At 35.3% G+C, this 26901-nt stretch overlaps 1 protein-coding gene across 1 annotated transcript in view; it reads right to left on the bottom strand.

Annotated features, from left to right (window-relative positions):
- ATP9B (ATPase phospholipid transporting 9B (putative)) overlaps positions 1-26901 on the bottom strand; it is a 172921-nt gene that overhangs the window by 129691 nt on the left and 16329 nt on the right. Inside the window, exons 2-5 of the mRNA XM_050915840.1 lie at positions 26719-26892; positions 17554-17704; positions 12807-12920; positions 8815-8923 (exon numbers count right to left, since the gene is read on the bottom strand). Coding sequence (XP_050771797.1) covers positions 8815-8923; positions 12807-12920; positions 17554-17704; positions 26719-26855 — 511 coding nt within the window. The 5' untranslated portion in view covers positions 26856-26892. The remainder of the gene's footprint in view (positions 1-8814; positions 8924-12806; positions 12921-17553; positions 17705-26718; positions 26893-26901) is intronic.

The following is a 26901-nucleotide window of genomic DNA, read 5'->3' as shown; positions in this document are numbered from 1 at the left end:
GTTTCTGTATGTTCTGTAGGGTATTAATATTTGTAAGACTGTTAAGTTTTAACATTCTTATTTGATGGACTGAAAGACTGAGACAGAGAGGTTAAGCTACTGCCCAAAATGAGTTACTGTTGATCTCAGAATTCAGGAGTTCTAGTCCCAGGTCCTTGCTAGAATTCCAGAAAAAGTTGCTTCCCTGAGTTAAAAACAACCAAAAACACCCAAAAAACCTTGCAGACAAACAAGTCATGACATATGAATATCCTCTTCCAAGATATAACAGGTGATAAATTCAGAACCTGTTAACTCAGGATATAAACACATACATATTTACACAGCCTGATGAGCTGAAACACACGCCCATATGAAATACCTTTTCCCATCAGAAACACTATCATGACTCCAAGCAGCAGGTATCTGATCAGCAGGTATCAGATGACAAGTATGTCAAAACACGGTAAGGTGCCAGGGTTCTAAATAAAAATCAGACTGAACGAATTAGAACAGAAGACCCACAAAAGCACAGGATGAGCGGCAATCAGTTTGGAGTTTAATCAAAAGTATTATGAATAGTAGATTTGTCAACACGCATTCTACCACCTCTCAAAGTTATACTAACTATGAAACAAAAACTAAGCTAGGTTCCAAATCCATGAGACCTCATCTTTTGAGGTAGTTAACCTCAAAAAATTCCTTCATTTACATGTGCATTTAGTCAAAGGTAGTAAAGATTCATGTTATGAGTAATTATTTTCAGTACTTGCTCTTTAAAATTGCATTTCATGCAAAAGTAACAGTTGTTTTATCTTTAATTGAGTCAATAATAAATGTATTCCTATAGCTAATTTTTAATACATTTTCCATGACATTAGCACTTCTAAAATGTGCCATGTCAAAGGAAAATCAGAACTTTTGTTTGGCCTGTCTGCAAAGTTCTTTCTGATAGCTAGTCTTTGTTATTGATAATGATCTTTTCCACCAGTTCAATTTTTCAGTTGCCAAAAACACCTTCCCCCTGCTCCCAAATATAAAACAAATTATATCTTCAATCTGACTCCTAACGCTGCCGTAACACATTTGCGAGGGTGAAGGGAGTAGCAGAAGACTGAGGTATAAAAAGCTGTAGCAAGAAACAGCAGTTCTTTACAGGGGTTTCAAGATATCTATGGAAATTAAGTTCTCAATAATTTTCTCAAATATCTCACTCTCTCAACAATTTTTTGTTTTTTTTTAATCTAAAGTAACTAATACTAAAGCTCAACCAGTAAAAGAACAGTCTGACACCAAATCAACATATTTAGTCTGCTTAACTGCACGAGCCTGTGAATTCTCTCTATAAATTCTCAAGTTTTGACTAGAAGTGAGTAGTATATACTGGAAAAACATCGTAATATTTACTTTGCTTTCTAAGTCTGTTAGCTTTACCAAAAGGATAGCATGTCCTATTTTGTTTTCAATTCCTCTGCTAACAATTTTCATCAGTTTATCAGTGTGATAACCAAGTCAATCAACTGATTATAGTAATAACAGCCACAAAAATCCTAGTACCAGCTGTGTTAAGTCTCAGATCTACGCCACCTACACAGTCATGTATGACCAAAACCATTCAGAGATATTAATCAAATGCAACTACTAGCAATTTTATCAACAACTGAATTTTCCAGTCGTGTTCTAACAGCATCTACAGTAAGGATCAAAAGATACTAAGCCTCAGAGGACAAGAGAAGGTAGAAGATTCATTTGCAACATGATGTAGGGCAGACAAAAAGCAAAAGACTCCTGGTGCCAAGTATACGAACAGGAACTCACACTGCACCTTTGCTTGTACTCAGTCTAGCAATCCTGGGAATTTCACATTATGAATTGAAAAGTTTCCTTATCAGACTGTTTTCTAGGTGGCTTAGCATAACACTACAGAATATCGTCTTTATGACACACTAACGTGTCTTGTTAGAGCATCCTGTATATCCCCACATGTAAGGAAGTGGCCTGTGACATACAAGACAATTAATTCTACAATGAATCTGAATGGCAGGACATATTCCATTAAAAACTAAATGGTAAAACGTTGCAGTAATTCAAAAAGTGGCTTAAAATTTTGAAAAGTCAACAAATAACACTTTCCTTTAGACTAGCAAAAATGAGAATCATTAGATACCATTTCAGAGAACATTAAAATAATGCAATACTACATCTTAGTGAAGATGCATTTAGAGAAAAAAAAGACACTGGATGTTATTCACTGCATAAATTATTTTGCAAACTATTTTTTCTCTAAAAACATCTCCGTAGCAAAACACTCTTCACCATCTGTGTAATTACCAATAAAAAGTCCAAAGCTGTCAGAAGTGGCTGCGCATCCAGACTTTATAGTCCACCAAGGCGCAAGGCTTTCGCCTAAAGCAACATATAGAATTATGCAGAACTGGAACACTGAAATGTGTCTGAAGTAATTCATTACACTCCCAAGATAAAGCCTTTTGAAATGAATTGCAATGATTTGAAAAACTAATAAATATCTCATATGTGCTAACAAGTATTTCACATAAAAATTTAAGAAATGAAGTAAACAAAATGTGGGTATATACAAACGACTTTGTTTCTTTTTATTAAAAAGTGTTTCTACTACCTGGTACAAGCCACTGCTGAAAGAGCAGTAACTTCTGAGAGCAGCATTTTCAAATTCTTTTTAATTTGCTATTACATCTTACCCATGTTACCTTGAGTACTGTCTGAAGTACTGCTTCTGTAGTTGGTAACAGAGCTTATCTCTAACCCATAAATATAAAACTCTTGAATGAAAGGAGTCAAGTACAGACCATATGAAAAGTTTTACCTGGCATCTATTAGTCTGAGTTGTCAGTGTAATTAGAGAATACATAATATAATGGGGAGCGGGGCGGGGAAGCTTAAAACTACAGTGAGTCCAAGGTGAGGATGCTGATCTTTCAATGCAAGCGCTGTCCTTAGGTCCTTCTTTCAAACTCCACCTTACATAGTGAACTGAGGATAGTCTTTAATCACCAACATAAAACTCCAGAGAAAAGCTTCCTAGCTCCTCTCCTCTATGTACTATCTCCTCTTGGGTGAAATGGAAAGCCTTCATTCTTTCTTATCCTATCTCCTGGATGCTGCAAAAATGTGGAAGAAAACAGTCCCCTTGACATTTCCTCTCTTCCAGCCTCTTTTTGAAATTCTTTCTTACATTAATATTTCAAGTTCTGTTTCTGCTGTTGCTTACTGCTCCCCTAATCAGCTAGATTAAATTGATACAATTCTTTAAAAACTTATCTTTTCCAAATGGTCTAAACACCAGGAATGAAGTCGTCGGTAGGTTTGAAATACTGCAAGAAATAAAGACCCAATGTTGTACCTCTAGATTCAGAAACAATGTTGGGTTTTTTTAATGCAGTGGCTTTTTAAAAAGCAGAAGGACAACCTGTTCTTGAAGAGCTGAAACTCCAATGTTATAAGAGGTTTCAATACTGATTTCAAATTAACTGCAAAAGAATAACATTACGATAATCAAGACATTCTGACAAACGTCTTATTTTAAAGTTGCAGATAACATAGGTATAAATGACTGAAAAATGACTGCCTCTTGACAGAGACCATTGTGCAATTTAAAAAAAGGTCAATTGAGATATAAACTCAGTAAGGTGGCATTTTAGGAACAGAGCAGCTCCCACTGCATAAACAGAAGTTAAAAAGTAAAAAAAAAAAAACATTCAAATCACTGTAGCTCTCTAAACCAGACTTCTCAATTCTCCGATTTTAAAGGAAACATACTAGCTTTCATGTGTTGTTCTCCTCATGTACAGCAGTTACTGATATATTCTCAATTTCACACAGTTTTGGCATATATTTTCAACTTCACTACATTCTTAAACACCCTTTAAGGATACAGCAAAGACATAAGTCTTTCACGTTTGAAGCCTGGATGGAATTATTTCATTAATCTTATCTCTCCTGACATTCATTTGTTCTTTTGCTTTGCAGGTTGCAAAGTGAGAGAGAGTTCTGCAACACTTCCAAAAATTATGTTAAACATCCTGGGATGAAGTGACAGATGCATGCCTCTTCTGCAACTCTCAGTTGTGACTATTAGTTATTTTCTTCTTGATCTTTTTTATTTCAAAACTTCAGTAACACTGCATGGGCAAACCTAACTAGGAAAGGTTCAGGGCAGGACTGCCAACTTCAAGAACGGGAAGGGAGAAAGAGTTAAAATGGCTTTACAATTTTATTATCCAATTCGCTTTTGGCAGCTTAATGAAAGAGATAAAAGCCTGTTTATGAACTTGAGGTGATTCTTCTGCAGAATAGCAGCGTTTTTTCATAGGCACTTAACTGGTCATACGTAAGTGCACGAGGCAAGAAGCTGCACCAAAAGTATAATGGTCCCTTAGGAAAGAAAAACAGAAGTTCTCCCAAACCTGCATGCGCAGGTCTAAAATTTTTTCCATTGCAGTTTCTACTCTACAAAAGGATACACAGGTGAGCTGCTCTGAAGCAGGAAAAGGCAATTAAATTGAGAGGATCTTTAATAGCAAGATAATTTCAATTTTCAAATAATTTTGAATTTCAATAATTTCAAAATTTCAATAATTCAAAAGCAAGATAATTTCAATTCTATAGGCAGATACTCTTCCTCTCTCCAACTTCAATTTGCATACTGACTGAAAACTGTCTATTAAGGATTTGCAGACTTTGATATGCAAAAAAGGAAAGTAAATTTAGCAACAAACATCTCAAAAGATTAAGACAGCAGAATGCATCATACACTGAACAACTTAAGAGATTCAATACCATAATCTGGGAAAGTATACAAGGGAAAAGATTCACATGAAAGACATGGAGACAGGTATACTTAACTGACTTGCTCACAAAAAAATTCAATACATTTACTGATTTGCATGTTTCATCACTTGCCACAAAGGGCTGAAAAAGTAGAAACCATTCAAACTTCAGGCGTAGCAGGTTCACCTTCTTGACAAGTGCAAAGTTGCACACAGCAAATTCACCAAGGGATGACTGAAGACTGAGCTTTGCCATGTTACATGACAAACAGAAAACTGCATAACACTGGATATCTCATGGATCAGAATTAGTCTACGGACATTAAGCCGGCCATTGCTGCCTAAGTACAATTAAGTAGCACTTAAAACAGATGTCCTATTCTCCCTTGATTTCCTGCTCGGAACAGCTCATTATTATAATAAAAGCTAAGACTTACTGATTAGAACAAATACTTATTCAAGGTCTTGAATTACTAAAAGAAATTCTAAGTCTTCAAGAGTCATTAATGTGAATCCACTGTCTTCAAAAAGCTGGTACTTCTTACACTAGCGACATGCAGGTCATAAGACAACATTCACATGTTTTACCTGTTAGGGGTTCCTGAGGCTAAGAGCGACTCTACAGAAAGTCAACACTGCTAGGTAGTCAGAGACTTCCCAATTTTAATCTATTGCAACGCTGTATAAAAAGATTTTAACTTACAAATCAGCCTACCCACACTATCTTTATACAAGTAATTAATCACAATTCAAATCTCAGTAGCTTCTCTTGCTACAAATACGTTTGTTTCCCTATAGTAAACAAACAATTTTGCAAAATAACTAACTAGAAGTAATTAAATTCTCATTTTTATCTTCCATAAATGGTACAATTAAACCAAGGGTAACACTGAACTTTGCTAACTTTAAGTTTTCCTACTGTCCAATTTGAGCAAAGGCAACCTGCTTAACCTCTCTATGTCAGTTTCTCCATTTTTGAGATGGAAAAAATACCTATTTCAAAGAAGACTGTAAAACCTACACAAGTCATAAAATCACTAGGAAAAAAAAAAAAGAGATGCTAGAGCAGTCTAAAGTGCAGTTCCACTCTGAAAAGTGACTCTTAAGAGTGGCATCGATTTTCAGGCTTTTAATTAAATCAGTATCAAGTTTGTTCATTCACAAGTAACAAAGCCGCCTTTCTCCAAACCATTAGCCTGTAGGTTAGTATAGTAAGCCTAACTGAATTTTTCCACTTGAAGAGTACTGCCAATATTAAAAACTAGGTAGATTATATTGAAAGTTATTTATAAAAATAGTTTGCAGAAGTGTAGTACTTGACTTTATTAATTTGCACAGATAAATACCTAAATCCTTCTCAAAACCTGTAAAAATCTTGGTCTAATTTTAACATAGCAAGAAGTCCCATTTTTTGCCTCAAAATCATACCTTTCAGTTTCAGAACGCCTTATTATGAGAGAACCCTATATTATGAAAAAGGTGCAATTTATCATTAATTTCATATAATTATAATTTATTTATTGTTTTATCTATGTGTTTGTGGCAATTTTTAGTACAGCTTAATTTTGAGTGGGGACTGCAATAATGTTTTCATTCTTAAAATTGGCCACAACTCAAAACGTTGTTAGCTCATCAATCACACCATTGTCAACACGGGATTCAGAGTTCATTGTAAGCTGAGATCTTGAATCTTTACTTCTGTAGAATATCACAGTCTTCAAAAAAACCACAAAACCAGAACAAAAATCGAGTACGAATTCATGATGGCACTGACACCAAAACCTGAAAGTGAAATAGACATATGTATTTGTGGGCAAAAGCTGATAACCTTTTTTAAAAAAGGGCATTTTTAAAACTTCTTTTGAACAAGTCACTGCTCTCCACGTGTCAGTTCCTGATATAGCTGCTGGGCTTTACATATATACTATTGTATACTATTTTAAAATCTCTATTCCATATCTGAAAAACAGCTGTGTCAAGGTGACTAAATTCAATTTTAATTTGCCAGCTTCCTTATTTCTAGGAGAAGCTACAAAATGAGAAGTTTCTCAAATACACATAACCTCACGAAATATTTCAAGAACTGGGAAAGAGGAAATCAGGATTCCAAAACTTCTACTTAAATGCTGCTTCAATGCCTAGCAATTTACCAGAAACTCCAATATTAACTCTAAACAAGTTAAGTGAAGAAAGAAGCACAAAAGGCACCAAACGTAGCTCTTAAAACAGCAAATGTCAGTCTTGACTTGTGTACATCACCCTTGTAACTATAAACTATACATGTGCTTCCAGAACTAAGAATTTCAGATTACTAACACTATTGCTGAATAGGGTAGAACTGTACTATCTATTTCAAAGGTTCAGTGGCCTACCATAACAGATCTAAAAAATTAATAAACCAACTAGCAGGTTAAATTACAACTTTGAAAGAAAAGCCATTAAGAGTCCATTTCTTTACAGATTGTATTAAAGACTATAAAGAACTGGAGGCCAGCAATGCAACCACTTTTGTTAAAGAAATGATAGCTATCCCATTTGCAAATTTCCACAGTGGTATGTCTAAACGTTGATAAAGCTATTTCAGGCTGACAAGGAAGGGAAGAGCAATAGGCAAACATTGCCTACAGTTGCTCCCTTCTGTATGCAAACTCCAGCAAACACCACAAGCCTCCATACTGCAAGGAAGCAGTATAAATTCCTCTCAGCTGCTAGGTTACATCATCATTAATGAGACTACTGGCTGTTTACTTGCCTTCCAATTACTTTAAAAAATGGGGTAAGATTTCAGACAGAACATATTTGTGTTACATTATAAGCTTTTAATCCATTTTTTTTCTTGAGAGAATATTATCCAGAGCTGCTCCAAGAGTTTAGTTTCTAATTAAGACTCCCAGATCTGGTGAGGTTACTCTTCCCACCGACGCTCAGAAGATACTCACCAAGATATACTAAAAAGTGCAGTGAAATGTATGTTGGGAATTAGTGAACAGAATTTACACTTGGCACAATGTATGCCATATACTCTAACTGCTTGAGATGCAACCTCACATTCCTTAACAACTTCCCACTTTCTAGAACTTTTATGCCAAGGAAAATCCTTAACAGAGACTTCCCAGGATACTGTAGCAAAACAACTGTCGAGGGTAATAGCAAGGTCACGATGCTTTGTAAGGTTACTCATTACAGTTCGACTTGATAATAAGTTATTCATTATTTTTTGGCACCTTTCTATGTGGCACTCTGTTCTGAATCTAAACAGTAAAATGTGCTAAGTAACATAAAAGTGGAGAGGAGTGCATAGTTTTTTCTCTTATGCCCATGTTTAAAATTTACAATATCCTACCAAATTTAATTGTCACTTCACAGCTGAAGTGCTTCATTTCCTTAAAAGTCTTAATGAAAAACTGTCAAAGGTTTTGAGTCCAAAAAAAGTCACAATTGTGATTTCTCCTTTTATTAATTTCTGGAAAGAAAACTGGCTGTTCCTACTGCATGATCATATAGATTTCAAATTATGTGCAAAAATTGAAATCAGTATTTTTAATACTGAAGCTGATTCACAATACATCTTCCTTTTCTTAAGCACAAATATATCCACCAAGTTTGAAAGGCTCTAGTGAATTTTAATTAGATCGTATTTCTTAGTTACTGATCCCTTATTTCCTATATACACTTAATACATAGCTGACAGCGTTGCTGAATTACTGTTCGGTATCAATTTCAGAGGAGAACTGCACTTTGAAGTAATAGTACTAAACAGCAGAATGCTTCAAAAATATATACAATTATATACATACAACCTTTCCTTTACAAACAACAAAAGATTTACAACACTTCTTAAACAGATCAAGTTTAACAGTCGTATTTATCTGAGGGAAATAAAGCACTTTATTTAGTTCAGTATCAGTTTCATTCTGAATAGTGCAGCTTGAGACTATTAGTTATTTCTTTGAACTGAAAGTCTGTAAATGTATATATAAGAAAAAGATGAAGTATTTTAAGGATTTAAACAAATGGTTTTGCTAACCTCTTACTGTCAGCTTGCTATATAACTGTGAGTTCATTTCCTTGTCTCTCTTGTAACGTCGAAATTCATCAACGGCTTCCCGTACCACCGTGACCGTCAAAACAAATCCCTGTTAAAGATATAATTATGCAATTCAGAATTCTCAAAGTGCTAGAATAGAAATACACAAGTAGGAACACTACACAGAGTAAGAACATGTCCTTAGAATATTTACTTTTTTTCCTCATTTGGATTTTAGTGTTTTCTTCAATCTGTTAAAATATCATCTTGGTTTAGTCCGAAAAACAGAAAAATCATACTTGTACATTGTACAAATATAATTAGAATAACTACATCTCCAAATACAGGTACCTTAGATATAATCTGAAATTTAAAAAATTAAAATGCTTTGGATGAGCTAAAGACAGCCTTTATGGTTCAATAAGCATATTTCCCTACCGTCCACAAATTTTAGGGCTTTACCGAAAACATCTAAGAAGCCTCCAATTCTAATTTTGAGTTCAGTGCCTTTTTCCTAATAGACAGAAATTAAAAGTTAAACGGATGGCTAGTTTAATCAATTTTGCCATGTTAAATGTAGTTATTTACCAATATGTCACAAATATTGACAAAGAAAAAGGGGATTTGTTCGAAAAACTAGGTACCTAAATGCTTTGGCTGCTGCTTTCACAGGATAGTGTCACTGCAGCTTCTGCTGGAAGCACAAAGTATGCTACATGCAACTAAGATGGTCTCTGGCCACAAAAGATGGTAAGCTAAAAAGAATACCGAATGGTTCAGGGATAAGCACATAAGAGTTTCTCCTCTCTTCCTTTCTAAACCTCCTCAGATATGGTCTTCTGGCTTCTTAAAATCAAGTGCTCAGTCTTTCTCCATCAGTGAAAGGGAAATAAAATTTTCAACAGTAAAGAGATCTTATCATTACTATCAGTAAGATGGCTAACAAATTCAAATATTCACAAATCCTCCAACAGATAAGGTTCTAGATTATCTATCTAGCTTCAGACACCCACCAATACTTTCCTTCTATAGAAGGAAATTTATACCGTTAAGACTGCTTTTCTTGCAGAAGTCCAACAGCTTGCCAACCTTCCCCTAACCTCCCAGCAACAAGAAAGGAGTGAAGGTGTAGAGTTTTCCTAAAGGAGTCTTGACAAAATTCTCCTTTTCAATTGCAAGGGCTGTTTTGCAGTTCCAGCCCAAAATTCCAAGGCTTACTCTGTTTGTTCAGGTTTACATTAGCTACAACAATTATATTAGAACTATGTAGAACAAAAAAGTGCCATTGCAAAATGCATTCCTTTTCACTCCTAGGGCATAACTGAATGAGCAGTAGGGTCCCCTTTTCTGGCAGCAGCGCTTTCAAGAGCTTTGGCAGTACAGATATTTTAGCAGCATAAAAAAGGCACTCCTGAAGCACCTTCCAATATATTTGCCATTTCCACATATCTCATTAACTAGATAGTAATCAAAGCACAGAATGCAAGGTCTTAATTGCAAGAATTCCCCCTAGTGGTCACCGTACCTTGCCGGGCAGCTTAGTACACCTGACCATGACTATGAGGAACAATTTAAGAAAGACATTTCCCTTTTTCCTCATTTGCTCAAAGGAACTTGATACTCTTCCAAAGGGGAGCTGAAATTATGAAGCCAATCTTACACAAAAGCCTGTCATCTTTCTTGAACTGTAAGCAGTTAAATATCTTTAGCATACAAACTTGTATGCTTTACATCCTTTGTACGTTAGACTCGAAATGAGAAGTCTGTTCCCTACTGTGCGAATGACAAGCCAGTAAAATACAGTCTTGTTTGAAGAACTCCAGTGCTTGATCTAAGTGTATTATTACGTCTGTCTGTTGAAAAAACTGTTGAAGTAAAAAACCAAAACCCAAAACCAAAACCCAAAACCAAAACCCAAAACCAAACCCAAAACCAAACCCAAAACCCAAACCCAAAACCCAAACCCAAAACCCAAACCCAAAACCCAAACCCAAAACCCAAACCCAAAACCCAAACCCAAAACCCAAACCCAAAACCCAAACCCAAAACCCAAACCCAAAACCCAAACCCAAAACCCAAACCCAAAACCAAAACCCAAACCCAAAACCCAAAACCCAAACACCCCACCCCACCCCCACACCACCAAAAAAACCCAAAACTCTTTTAGCACATAGTCAACTTCTATTCAGTTGGTTTTAACTATCAGGCCGAACAATTTTTCTTTTCCTTTAAAATTTTGAGAGAAAATACAAGCCAAGTCATAGCTACTCTTCTGATTATTACTGAAAATTTATCAGCAGTTACACGCTCTTCAAAGAAAACCAAAAACTTATCTGTTAAGCAACAAAGACAGCCCAATGAGTCCGACTTAACTGTTTTATATTTTCACCGTACATACTGAGCCTTACTCAACATCCAATTAATCTCTTTTACCTGGAGGTTAATCATTAGTAGAAAAGCTATTCAAGTAGAAACAAGTGAGCTTAGCAAAAAAGGGTACCACTAGCATTAACTGAGATATTGTTGTATTTTCAAGCTGTATGTGAAAACTGGGAAGCAGCATTCAAAATATCCTTGAATAAGACAAACAAGTCTATACATAACAGATTACTGGTGTTTGCAAAATACAGTATTTTCTCCCTTCTTTGGGCAGGGATGAGATGGGCTGAGATGCTAAGTAATTTTTTTTTCCTTACCACCCCACTAATGTATAGAGCTGTACACAGCACTTCACTGTGAAGAGACCAAATTCCAGACAAGGCTGACTTCTGTCTCTTCTTACTCCGTCAGTGACAAAGACCTTTATAAATATCCATTTCAAATCCCACTGTTGAACAAGCTTTCTGTCTTGGAAGTGTTTTTTGTTGCAGCAGAAGCCAGAAGTTGTCTGGAAACAGAGGTGTGAAGAACCTCCAGGACAGTCTCTCCATTTATCAATACTTAAAAGGACACATGTTGCAACAATTAAAACAATGAAATCAATCCAGAATATTTACTCCATTGACTTGTTAAGAATGACCTTTATTCAGCCAGCATGTCACTGTTCCTCTTGAATACCACTAAGAATAAATGCTACTGAAAAATACAATTTTTTTAATAAATTTAGAAAATGAAGCATTTGTTCTTCCTGCCTTGCATTTAAACCTGGGGTGGAGGGGCCAGGAGGAGATGAAAGAGAAGGTAATGATCTGGTTACAAACAAGAAAAGAATTCCAGATGATGGGAATATAGCTGGCAGACTACCAAAAGGGCCTCCTCTGAAGAGTATACAATTTTCAAACCTTAGGAAACCTGAGTCACAAGCAACTAGTTTGAACAGTTTCCCAAGAAAATACTGCAGAGGGCTCAATAATAAAAAGGCATACTGAAAGGAAGCCAGTGCAACTGGCAGGGCAATCAATTAGGAAAAGCATTTTTAATGAATAACTTATTTTCAAGACACATTTTCCTCCTGCTTTATCCATGGCTTAAAATATTTTATCTCATTTTTTGTGAAAAAAGGACATGATCAAAACCGATACAGAAGGAACGCAAAAAAAAAATTATGCTTTCAATTGTGACCTAGCCTGAAAACATAAAATAGTGAGCAAATAACAATAAACTGAAAGAAATTTAACACACAAATTATCTATGTTGCCAAATAAGGTTCTGTACTAGCTGAAGGTTTTTTTGGTTTTTGGGGTTTTTTTAAACCTCTCAAGTGACCAGCAGCCAGAAAGGAGCACTACTCATTCAGACTAGCTTGTTAACAAAAACAACCTCCAGCCTGTGGGGCAGGAGTGTGGTAGGCAGGTGGAAGGGAGGGCTATCAAACAACAGCTTCTGGAGTACCTGCTGTAAAATACTGTAGTTTCAAATAAGCATTTTACTTCTGTTACATACTTTAATCACTATAGTTTACAGATGCAAATTTATGAAATGTACATATACATGAACTTTTAATCTGAAGTTAAAAAACCAAAACTTCTAGTTAATAGTATTTTTCTGTTTACCAGAGGAGCCCAGTACGTGTATAGGTAGCCTATTTTCAGTGCTGGTACAAACTGTGAGCAGGACACGACGAGAAAATAGAGATTCAAGAAAAACTTGAACTGTTCATATAAAACCTAAAATGAAAGACACAAAATAGATAAATGCCTTAAAATTTGTACCCATAATGTACATAAAATTCACTTTTTCATGATAGTAGAGATAAAACCATTATATGGCATACTATTATATATGGTACTATTACAGTAGTATATAGCACAATATGCTATATATCATCACAAACTACTACATGCACTAGAATTTATTTTAATATTATACTGCTATTTTTGTTGAGAAAAATCCTTCAATTAATGCCTCTTTTCACTCTGAAAAAGCAATTTGCTAAATTTTTTATATTTTGAAAACTGGACTATGTGAACTCAATCTTTACAAATATTGCATATATATCAAGAGCACAGTGCAAAGATATACTCTGAAATTTTAACAGTAAGCAGAATTCAGATGTTTGTAGAAGCATCTTGCAATAATTTTAGATCCACAATAGTTACCTTTATGTTTAAGACTTAAAAGTTTTTGAAAATTCTTTTTTTTATAGTATCAATAAAAAAAGCAAAGTTTGTATCTGAACTTTCATTGCTTACATTAAGTTTTCATTTTTAACTGCTAAAACTTTTTTTCCTAAAAACACAGCATTAAAAGTAAATCTTAATTTTTCCTTAATTACCAATACTTAAATTCTGTTTTATCTGTTGCACAATGTCTTTTTGTCTTAAAAATTTTCATATCCTGGCCTTAAATAATAATAATAATTAAAAAAAAAATCATTGGCATCAAATGAACAGAAGCCATTTACAAAAACATTATCCTAGTCTTCATCATTTGAACTTCAGAGTAACAAAACTGAGCAGGCTATACCATACTGCTCTGCATCACTGTGAGAATACCCTAAAACTTCAGCCCTGTCTGCAGCATATACAGAAAACAGTATACATGAACTCCTCGTTACTTTTATTCACCACATTCCCTCAGCACACTCTCTCCTCAACACAGCCACTGAAGTTTCTCCTCTTGCAGGGGTGGAAGCTCTACAACTCATCTGCCTTCTTTCTGAAGTCCTTTGGTTCTCAAAGGGACAAAGGCCACCATCAAGTCAGACGCACTCCTTCAAAATTACCATTTCCCACTGTCCTTAAAAATAGTGAAACTACTCAATGTTCAAAAATAAATGTTGTTTAGGAAGACAAAACAAACGCTGCAGAAAAGATCCAGTGAGTAAGGGTAAGCGACACTGCTCTTTTTCCAAATGGCTATGGTGTGGAAATCTCAGAATAAGGCAGTATTCTTCAGTTTCCATAGCAAGACAAGCTTTTTACAAAAGCAACCACGGTAAGTTTTCAGAAAGTTTAAACTACAAAAAATTTGTAACAGAATCACATGGGCTTTTGAGGTAATTTAGAAGAAATTCTCAGCATTAGATTCCTCAAAAGATTATTTTGCAATAAATATTGGTAGATATGTTTATTAATAAATCAAAGGTTTGGTCTGAACTCCAAGATAATTGTCCAAGTTTTAAGTGAAGACACAGTAACCTTATCACAGAATACATTGTCCCATATTCCAAAGGAATGACAGATGCAGAGATTCCTTTGGTAATCAAAAGCACCACTCCAGCAAGCGCATGTTCTCAACATTGCTTTAGTTATAATTAAAATGCTAAGAACATTATTCATTTTACAGAATTTTGAATCCTCCAAGACTTCACATATTTCTTTAGTAGGTCAGGATAACATAGCACCTCCAGCAGGATGATCAGAAGTGGCTACTGAACTTGGAACATTGAAACTTGAGAAAATGGATAATCAATTGTTTCAAAGCTAAAAGGTTCAAAATAGACTAAAAAGCCAGATTCGGAATAGATCAAAAAAGCCAAATTTAAAGAGTGTCTCCATCTTTTAATCTTACAATTCAGTTAATATTACAATGACTTCTGCATGAAATTTGAAGTTATTGGACAGATATTTATTGCTCTTATCAGCCCAACATTATTACTCAATTACGTAAAAACCTATGCCCTAGGAAAAAATATTCCATGAAGTTCATTTCAAATGTGCCTGTCTTTCGGGCAGGCACAACAAAGTAGCAGTACCTCAAAATTACCAGTTTCTTGCAAGACTGCTACGTTACTGTTCAGCTAAAGGCTACTTAGCCTCAAATCAGAAGATTTTTTCAAAAGCATGGAATTCTATTCCACTTTTAGCAACAAAGCTGTAAAGCCAAAAAAGTCAAATTTGAAGTTGCACTGAAAGTCGGAACATTCTTCCAAAATGAAACTCATTCAGCTTGAACCTGTACCTTATATTAATACTGATGAAGTTCATATACTCATTTCTAGCAGTATGTTTAACTGTTTACAAAGACTTGATATACCAGGTCAAAGAAAAGTCCACAGAGTACTTTGGGAGGTGCAGATCTGCAAGAGCACCTATCTTGCAGGAGAAGGTGGGAGTTAAAAAGCACCTTCCTACAAATCTTTTGAATCCTGGCAGACCACTGACAATTCATTCAATACAAAGCTGAACACTTCAGTCTAGTTAAGCAAATTGAAAAGTCTCCAGTTACATAAAACTGACAAAAAAAAAAATAGACTACTGCTTTGAAGTTCAGGAGAGGTATCTTAAAAACCTGCCCATCACAGAAGACAGTCTTTATGGAAGTTTACACAAAATTCCTAAGCAGCTGTACCAAGATGTATATGAAATAGTAAATGGAAATTGAACAAACTGGTGTAAAGGTAGAAGCAGTAAGTATTTTATATGAACGTTAGAAAATCAGATAATATTTTGGAAATGTCACAGCTCTTTTAGCCAGTAAGTAAAATTCTGTTAATCTAAACATTATTTTAAGCTTGTATTTTGATAAGAAATCACTGAATATTATCCATAACCAGCTGCAACGTTAAAAAAGATGCAACTCTAAACAGAAGACAAAACTTCACATGATGAAAATTTCAACCAGGGTAAATCATTGGAGTCAATATTAATGACTTAGTTACATTTATGGGTTTGCAACCAATACAATTACGTTCCATACAAATTAATTCTAGTGGAACAGCATAAAAACCAGACAGCTACACAGTATTTCTAATAAATGAAAAGTGTTAATTTGTGTCTAAAATTAAAATTTCGAAATATTTTATTTTCACTAACTATTGGGCTTTACATTTAGGATCTCACTCCATTTTGAAGCTACTACTGAGTTTCCAAATACTACCACCAAAATAAAAATCTGATTCTGCTTATACTGTAAAAACCAAGATTTTCAAAAGATCAAAAAAGAACAAACATTCTCTCTCTCAACAGGTAACTGCAAGCTATGGCTGATCCCTATAGGAAACATGAATCTAGTTTAGGATTTGTAATCTACACTGCAGATTTCTAGTCACAATAATCAATGGTTTACTGTATGCTTAATGAATTTTGTGACCTTTAGGAAAGCATATGTGGCTTAACCAATTTCAGTGTATTTAATAATTTAAACTTCAGAAGAAAACATTTACTTCGTTCAATAGAGATGAGAATATTTTATCCACCTGTGATAAGTGACATTTTATTTCTTTGACAGGAGATTAGTCTTAATTACAAAGCCATTAATTTTTTTTGTTTTAATAAAGAAATGTATTAGAAAGCACCTGCCAGTCATTGGACCAAAGAGGCCTGAAGAATAGAATCAATACTCTTATAAACCAGCATGATCGCTTAAATAAAAAATTTAAGACAAGGCATGTCTGTATTCAAATGTAGAAGACATTCAGTTTTTGCAACAGGACACAGGACTCTTGGACGGTATTAGTAAAAGTATGAGTAAAAGCATATTAGTAAAATTTATAATATCACAGCAGCATACATTTTTAGGTTTTAACTACTGAAGCTTCAAAAGTTGTCTTCTCTTCGTTGTTATGTTTCATTATAACAACGAATCTTTTTAAAAGTATGAACTAGACAAAACTGTAAAGTCTCTTTTGTCTTCATATACACTGTGAAAAAATGAAATTAAGATGCAATATGGCTTCTTAGGAAAAAAAGTGACAAAAAAACCTTCCACTCCACAACAAAAGTATTGTCTGAAAAATTGTGTTCAAAACCAAAAAGACATCACTTTTTTTAACACTGCAATAAGAAATACAACTCTGAAAAGTACAAGTTTACTAAACTAGGCCTTACTTGTTATCACATAAACTGAAGAGGTCAGTTGTTTTTGTCCTTTAAGGAGTTGCCTGTTTCAGAACACATTATTTATTCTGCTTTCAATGGCAGGGAGTATGAGAAAATATCTATAGGAGTACATTGCAATTTTCAACTATTTATTTCTCAATTGAAGTCAGTGCTTTGTAGTATTTTCACAACTGACTGTGTAGAAGTCCTTCTGTTTTTATTAAAAAGAGGATTACAAATTTCTAATGATGAATAGAAAAGTGCAAGGAAACCCATCTCAAATTTCTAAAGCTTCACTGAATTCCAACCACTCAATCATACACACTATGCTTCTTTAGTAAATATCCCTTTGAAAATAAAACAATTTTGAAAAAAAGCAGCCTTGCTCTCAACTGTCAGTTTTAATTGAAGACATCGAGATAAATTTAAAAAGAAAAAGAAGAATCTGGGCAAATAAAATTATCTTTTTGCAGACTTGTCAAAAACCACTACAGAACATATAGTCAGCCCAACACCAAAAAATGGTTAGTAGCCTTACCCCAGGTATAAAGGTAAAGACGTTGTATTTTTGATTTTTTATGGCATTTTTGGGGTATTTTTCTTCACACTTTTCAGGACACCCAAGCCACACTGTGCGAGCCTTCAGCTCTTTCTTTCTTCGGCAAATGTTTATGAGCCAATCAGAACAACTGAAAAGAAAAACAATTGTTTACTTTAAAACTAAAAATTTACTATATGTGATTACTATTTCCAAACCTGGAACCCTAAAGGGAAATATCTAAGAAGAACAGGCTTAAAAATTTTTGCCACATCTAAATAAGCAAGCATGATGCTGACTTGTAATATTTAGGGCAATTACACAGTACTCAACTCAGACACATACATATATAAACACTTGCACATTCTTGACAGGAAATCCTAATAAAATAATGACAAGTTTCACTACACCTTGCCCTGACACAGGTTCAAAAAATTCTAGTTAATACAAGTTTGCATTAGCAGTGACTAAATTCCCCCACTGTTAAATAACTAACTCATCCATCATACCTTACAGTCCTTTGGCTAAACTCTATCTTGTATTACTGATACTCAAATTATGCTAATGATTGAAGAGGAAATAAGGCTTGTTAGATAAAATTAGAAAAATTTCAACAGCTTTGTATATAATTACCATATAATTTGTAAATCTTAGTTTCCTCCGTAAGACTGCCTATAGCAGACGTAACAGGAAAGCTTACCTAATGCCACACTGTCAAATGTTCTCAACCAAAAAAACCCCACCGTGGTGTAAATGCAGATCACACAACGATTTGCAATGGTGAACTTCAGTTCACAGGAGAAAGGAAGAGCATCCTTGCCTAACCAGCTTACAAATCTACTGAAGAGGGTTTAAACTATGAGCAATGAGATAGACAGGAAGAGCTCACAGCCACCTTTAAAGAACTGCAATTTGGACAAGGACACAGGAATGATGGGATGAGATCACAACGTAGGAGGAACAAAAGCCTGGCAAACGGAATGATGCCAGTGAGGCTCAGCAGACTATTTACTAACAACAGTAAAACAACAAACAAACATGGATGTGACTCAACTCATGTAATATAATCAGCCTAAGACTTGCTAGGACTATCCACAAGGGCTGATTATTAACGTATGTGAGTACAGATGGTTTGGAAAGAACTGGTAGTGTGGAAAGAAAAGCGAGTTTGCCATACACTGTATACACTTGTTTTACAATCCTGTATGTTAAAGGAGAATTTCTCTGCTTTTTTTAATACTGGGGAGAGGTGCCTTAATCATGCTGGGAGTCTGTTTTAGGCAAGTGAATCAGGAAGATTGAGCAGACAGGCCTTCCGTGAGCACCCACTGCAGCCGAAGCACAGACCTAGCTGGTCACAGTGGATTTCAGCTACATCAGCAGGTGAAGTTGAAGGTGAAGGAAAGTGATACACGTTTTCTAGTGAGGTTTTTGAATATACTGACAATATTTTTGATGCAGAAAAAAAAGGTAACCATTAGGAAGCTCTTACAAATTGTATTCAAACCAACAGAAAGGATTTTGCTGAGAACAGGAGGGGAAAATTACAATCCAGTCACCTCAGCATTGTTTCCTGGATGAATTCTGTATAGTCAACCTATTTGTATGTATTTTTACACACATGAAAGAAAACAGAAAGTCATAACCAACACTGACATATCAAGAGCAACTTCTAAAATGGAACTAATTTCCCTCTGAGAAGAGCCAGATGCACTATTGCTTGAGAGTACGTCCTCTCTTGACTCCTGGGGCTTTGAGCACCCTGATCTAGTGAAAGATGTCCCTGCCCGGGGAGGTTTGACTAGACGATCTTTAAAGGTCCCTTCCAACCCAAATCATTCTATGATTCTACATCTCTAATAAAACTTAACTCTCAAGATATTTCTCATAAGGAAAGTAAAGGAACATATTCTTGGAAATGACACAGTTGGAAAAATCATAATTGCAGAGTAGCTTGTTATAAAACCAAAATAATTTCAGTAGAGTTCTGCAAAGCTTTATCTAGAACTTACTGAGTAACTGACTATCAAATATTTCATTTTTCAGACAACAAAAAGCTAGAAGAGACAGCAGTACATGAAAAGAGGAAATTAGAATTCAAAGCTGTCTTGACAGATTGGAAAAACTACCTGGAAGAGATAGAACGCAGTTAAACAGGCAAAAGCGCAACACAGTACATTTACACAGAAATAATCAAGTGTGCAAATACAAAATTGGAAAAGAGTCAGTAGATGGCAGCTCAGAAAAGGACTCAGTTACTGCATGAGAATGACATACATGTGCAAAAAAAAGGCATATATCTGGTCAGTGTGGACAAGCGTACCACTAGCAAGTCATGAATGTATTCCTTTTTCTCAATCCAGTGCTAGCAAGATCTCAGTTGGCTTACAATACCATTTTGAATACCAAATTTCAACAAACAGGCCTACTGGGAAAACAAAGACCACACACAAGAGCAACAAAACAATTACAGGTCTAGAAAGCAGGGCAGGCTTGTCTACTAGATACACCGAAAGAAACAGAGCTGTTCACAGAAGGCTTAATGTAGACCTAATACGGTTTCAAGTATGTAAGAAACAGCTGCAAAGAGGAAAGGGACAATTATTCTCTAGGTCCACCATGATTAAGTAATGATGGACTTCAACTGTGGCAAATAAATAAGGGGGGCGGGGACAGACATTGAGTAAATGCTTCTAACAACTAGGGTGAAAAGAAACACTTAAGGAGGCTGGAATTGCTACCACTGCAGGTGTCTCAGATCTGGCTGGATCAGACATAAGTGATAGGTGTAATTCATCCTGTGCAGGCAAGGAATCGACTGGATGACCTCTTAAGGTCCTTTCCTATTCTGTTTTTCCACAATTACAGAACTATGGTACACACAAATATGCAGGTGAGGAAGGCTGATAGTTAGCTTACATCGCTACAGTCCCACTTAAAATGTTCTTGTCTATGGTCTACATTATCCCAGGCCTATTACAAACTAATTTTGCCAAAGAACAAATGGAATTCAAAGTTGCAGGCTCTTTTTAAAGAAAACTAGAAGTTATGCAATAGTAAAATCATTCAAAGCAACATTCACTTTGTTATGGAAATGCCACTACACCAATACTCACAAGCTGACATTTAAAACACTTCAATTTTAAATGCTGGATTCTTAAGATTTCTTCCCTGAAGCTTTCACTATGGGATGGACATCAATTTGGTTTTAGCCTATGTAAACATGCATTTTATTTTTGTTACAAATATAAGCCCATTCAGCAACTTTTCCCCATCACTTTTAAATAGTGACAAAGAATTATTCTATCATAAAAATTGTGTTAGTTCAACATTCAAAATTCAGCCCTGTTATTTAGTAACATACAAGTCAGAAAAATCAAGTTACCTTGATCATTACTTAAATCTGTCTTTAAAGCAAAATGAACAGCAGTCTTTCTATGTCATGGTTCCACAGTCAGTTTAATGGCTGTGAACCTATCCTGCTGCTGCTGAAATGGCTAGTACCACCCTCCTCCCGTATCAAAGGTGTGGATTCTTGCCCCTTCCCTTGTGCTGACACAACTACTCATGCAACTGCATGGGTAAACCAGACCTGCAAATTGATCCAGCTGTAAACTAACACAGAATAAAAAGGGGGACTATTTTCAGTTAGATCCACCCCTGATCTTTAAAATCTATAAAACTGTAAAAATAGTTGAAACAACACAGGCTACGTGCTTGCAGGAGAAGGTAGAACAATTCCGCTCAGTGACAGCTTGGATTTACGCTTGATAAAACTGCTCATGGAATTAAAGCTTTAAACGTATTAGTTTCCAGGGCAGGGGGGTGGAGAGGACAATACAAACGGAAGAGACAGCTTAGCTGTATAGTAAGTGTCGAGACAGATCTGTAGTGAAAAAGTTCCAAGGAAAATAATTTTTTCCAGGGAAAGTGAACAAGCATGACAGCTTCTGTCTACAAGCCCGCAGACAGAAATTTCCTGACAGCCTTTGAAATCTTGCATTGCTTAAATCAGTTTTTGAATTTAAACTGTAAACAGACTTAACATTTGACTAGGCACAGTCTCTTTTGTAGAATAATTTCCTCAGACACTGAGAACTTTTCTATTGCTAAAATTAAACATTTGACTAAAGCAACTGAATTCTACTGCCTTCCTTGCCACGGAGTTTCCCCTTCTTCAAACTACTTTTTCCATTACAGATCAACGAAGAAGCTGAAACAGATGCCATAATGACCATTAGTTTAGCAAACGCCAAAAAGTACAGACACAAGAATGATGTCTGACTGGGAAACAACTGTGATACCTTTGATAAAAAGGATTTGACTGACACAGAGCTAACAACACTCAAGTTCTCAGACGCAAGAAAATCTCAGATGGAAGTATTACAGGTTATGCCCAGATCAGTACCGTAATGGTTGAGATGAGTTTTACTACCTTAAAAGTAAAAATCAGTTAGATTCTGCCATTTACAGTCTCAGCAGTAATCACTGTTATATCACAGGAAGAATAAGAGGTGGACATGCTGGCCTCAGAAATCCTAATCAATTTACATTAATTCAGATTCTTAAGAACAAGGAAGACTACCTGATATTTTTGAAATTCAGATTATCAACACCCAACACTTACTTAGGCTGTTCTCAAATTAACATTCCCCAATACAGAAACTATTTTTGTGCAAGGGTATGGACCCTTTCATATGTTTTTTGTACTCACTAAATTTGTGTGAAACAAACATTAGGAGATAAATCAGAACAGCATTCTCTGAGCTTCAAATATCCTAAAAACATAATGTAAGATGTAGCATGATCAAGACACACTTTAGATTTCCCTGAAATCTTCAATGTAAAGCCACACCTTATGCTATGGATTCAGCAATTAAAAATCACATTCTTGTTTATTGATTTAAACATTTATTTCAAATGCCCTTGCCTAGAAAATTCAACACATGCACAGAAAGCTTTTTTTCTTAAGCTAGCTATAAGCCATGTTACCTATATCAATACAACAGATTGTATATATGAAGAAATGAACTAATTGATAAAAGAACTTTAAGGTATATCTATTAAATGCCTTTCTACCAACCTGCTTCCTAACATATTTTTTTTTATTTGAAGGAACAATAACCACAGTCTTCATATTCGTAACTGATGCCATATTAAAAAAAAAACCAAACCATGGAGTAATTGTTAAGTAAGAACCCTTAACTTTTTCATAAATAGAGCGTATCTCTCCAAGTCAAAAGCTAAAGTAAAAGTCTCAACTGACTCTGCAGCTCTAATAATAAAGGCACTTTTTATTTTCTCTTTTCATTACTTTTATCCTACAAGCTTAACTGCCAGTATCTTTCACAAAACAGCATTTTCATCAGAATGGAAAGATAATATAAAAGCTCTATATTGTCTGCAAGGGTCAGCTTTTCCTTATTAGGTTTTAAGTAGCAGAAACTAGTTCTGCAAAGAAAACATACTGTAATTATTGTACTCAACAGGTAGCTTCAGTAATCAGGCCAAAAGCAACACAGTGGTCATGTCATTCTTAAAAGATCAGCATTTTCCCATGCTTCTGCATAACAAATGCGTTGCAGATTAATTGAAAGCGTACAGGCCATCTTAGAGCCCAAATTAATCCGAGCATTTGATATCCCCTTCACTTCATATGGAAATGCCATTCAATGGCACCATTTTCATAGGGACAAAGTGGTTTTTGATAACAAGTGGAATGTAAATCTCATGAGAAAGAAATCAATCCAGTCCAAAGAACTCCAGAGTATTGATCTATGTGCATTATAATTTCACAAGCCTGAAGAGAATTTGTAAGTTAAAGGGGAAATGATTGCAGCCACAAAACAGCTGCTATATCACAAAGTTTTCTTTTAACTGTGCTATGAAAGCAAGAAATAAGCAGTTTCTGAAGTTAAAAGTTATATTGGTTGAATTAAGTCTTCAGTTTGTTCAAAATCAAAGACAACATTTGATTTAATTATGATTTTTTCTTGCAAATGTAAAAAGTGTTTAAAGAGCTGCAGATTTGCAAATAAAGTTCACGCCATTCAGTTCCGATCAACAAGCCTATTGTCTAAACAGAAGTTAAAAGCTGAATAAAGGATTTTTACAAAATCAATTTTAACGTACAGTGAACTTTGTCAAACCTTCCATATTTGCTCCTGCCAGAAGGGTGAAACTTTTTCAACTAAACAGTAACAGTTTGTGATGTAGCAACAAAAATCTATAGAATATAAAATTCTAAAGCTGCAAAGTAAGAGATGGAAAACTTCCTCTCACAAAAATGAGATTAATCCCAACAATGCAAGACAGACAAAAAAAACCTAGTGGGTACGGGAGGTTTTGTTTGTTTGCAACAAGTAAAGTGATTTTGAACACAAACACAAGACTTTCACTGAGAACCCAAAAGAAATCAGGGGCCCCTTGAGCTTGGCTCCAGACAAACGCCTAGTCTTTTATTGTGTTCATCTTTCTGTCACAGCTTTGAAAAATTTACAATTTAGTTTAAAGCACAAAAGGAAATTCCGGATGTGGAAGCTGAGATTTCAACCTCACCCAGTCTCAGGTATGAGATACTAATTTCCATAAAAACAGGGTAAAATTTTAAATTCTGTTCAACTGAACAGGTTTCACACTGCTATGCTATATTTAATCTCACATTACACTTAAAAGAATGCAGTTTGCCTTCTACAATGAAGTTTCAGTTGTTTGCATAACATGTATAATCCACCATCAACACACCTGAAAACTGTTTTCTCACATGTTCCTCTCCATTTCAAGTGTGAAGGTATCAACACCCAATTCTATCCCAAACTGATACTTTACACCATATAAAAACAGTGTAACTCATTCTACTACACAATGTAAGTAATAACCGCGTGTATGACAATACAGTAGCCTCCAGGTTTCCTGTATGATCTTTTGCATGATCCTAGGCAACTTTATGAACTGCAAACAGGCATTTCAAAAACTCTAGTATTCTGTGGGCCCCAGCAAAAATTCCTGAAGTTTTATTATAATGAGAAACCATAAGAATAACTTAATACTGACTGCAATCCCTGACTTTTATCAATAAGAAAGCCTCACTGGTGCTCTCAGCCCAGAAGAAAGCGCCCTATCACCATGATGGGTATTTACATACTCACTCAGAAGTGCTCACCCAAGCTGAGGTTTTTATCCAGCCTGACTGGACCAGCAGATAAGATACCATGGGATTCACCTTCCTTCCAGCTAATTTTCCCCATCTCATCTAAGCGGATGTCTGCACCTTTCTTGTGGAAGTATCCTCTGCCTGCTAATGTCCTACTGAAATTTCAAGCTTCTGCTAGTATCTGGGGGGGTCATCTTTTTTTTTTTCCCCATGAAAAATGAAAATTGTCTGCTATCATGTTCTGTTATAGAAAACACTAATGTGGTTAAAACGCCTCTAGGTATAAATACAAGACTGAATGGACTCTCTATTGTATCCAAAGTCAGTTGAGGAAATCAGCAAAGCAGAAGTCATACTCCTCTAAGGCCTCTTTCTTAGTGAGGGCTTTTCTTTTACAAACCTACAATAGCAGTAAAATATGTATAAGACGTAGCAAAATAATGAATCCATAATGATATTTCCTTGCTCTTTTCATTCTCAAAAATCCATCACAAATATGGCTCAAGTATTTTAATTAATAAGTTCTAATAAGTTTAAAAGTTTCCAGGCTTGAGCTCCACTTAAAGCTGAGATGTCCCTATCAATTTTAAAAAGCAAGCAAGAACATGAAATTTTGGAATCCTCAGCATTAATGACACTTTCTTGTGACATTCTCTTATGATTGTTAATTAGTTCCAACAAACTCATGTTGCAATTGCCTGCCTCAATCCAAACACTGTAAATTCTCTGTCAGGGCAAGTATAGGGTGCAGTCTTTACTGGTCTACCTGTTTTCATGAAACTTGCAGGAATGCAATCACAGTAACTAATACTCACTAAAACTTAAAGAGCTGAACTCATCTAAAGCATATTGTTTGAAAGGTATCTCAATTTTAAGATACGTCCAAAAGATTAACAGCCTCTTTAAATACTTAAAAATGTTTTTTAAGAACTACAGTGGTAGTTCTGTAACAGAAACCTTGCTTCCAAAAATCATTTACATATACAAATGCTGCTTCTGCAAACTCTACCTTCCTTCCTTCTACTTTCCAAACACTTACTCGCTATAATAAAATTAATAACCCATGAGTTTTTGTTAAAAGAAAAAAGAAATCAACACAGATCATATTTTTCTGCAAATAGTAAAGCTGTATAACAAAATTATTTCAAAACTAAAGGTGCACAAATACAGCTTTGCTTAGGTAAAACAACAGTATCAGGTCTCTTGGAATTTAAGTGCCATGAAAACCACCTGTGAAGACTTCTATCTAAATCAATCCTAAAATCATCTGCCAGAAAAAGTAGTCATCATTTAAGTTCACTGAAAACTCTCCACTCACTTCACTTGACTAATTCTCAAATTTTATCATTCAAGATAAAAAAGCCCCATGATTCTTAATCATCCTAATAGCAATGTCTGTATTTAGAAATTTCAAAGCAATTCATTAGAAATTTACTATTCCAAGGCAATTGCAGAGTTTAGCACAAAAAGTTTCTAAATAAGAACCGAATCACAGGAGCTAATTCCACCTCTACTTCACTCCAAGGCCACCAGTTACATGTATTCTTTAACCTTTAAAGTTGAAGTGTTAACTAATCATTAGTTAATGAATTTGCTTTTTCTTTTCAGCAACATCAATAAAATTTATATATTGTCAACCTAACACAACAATGCCCTCAAAAGTAAGAGAAAGTTTTAACCTCTCTACCCTGATGTGGTTTTGAGTAGAAGCGAGGACCAGGCTTATATGCCGTATTATGGACCTCAGACTAGTACAAGATCTCTCTTAAAAGCCCCTCTTTTTCTTGCAAGTCAGCAAAGCAGACACGAGAAGTACACAGCAGCAGCTCTTCAGAACTTTTTTTATTAACGGCTGCTAATGTCCTAATAGGGAAAACGCAGGCAAAGCAATCAAAAGGTGCATGACAAGCAAATTATTGTGTTACCATACTCTGCACATATCACACAATACACAGTTACTATTTACTTAATTCGTTTAATGGTTCAATAAAAAGTACTGGTATGCAACAAACCTAGTGCAAAGGAACTTCCAGCCATCACAGATAAACCATTCTAAGCCTCTTCTTCTCTGAGAAATTCTGGCTCTTGGTAGAGTATGGTAATCACTCTCATCATTTTCAAAGCCTTCTTCTGACATCATTAGTGGCATTTCATCCAAATGAGAGGACTCATCTTCCACTTGGTACCTGACAAAA

Source organism: Gymnogyps californianus, chromosome 2 (genome assembly GCF_018139145.2).
Source record: "Gymnogyps californianus isolate 813 chromosome 2, ASM1813914v2, whole genome shotgun sequence".
In the NCBI taxonomy this organism is placed as follows: domain Eukaryota; kingdom Metazoa; phylum Chordata; class Aves; order Accipitriformes; family Cathartidae; genus Gymnogyps; species Gymnogyps californianus.
This window is presented reverse-complemented; position numbering and strand designations above follow the sequence as displayed.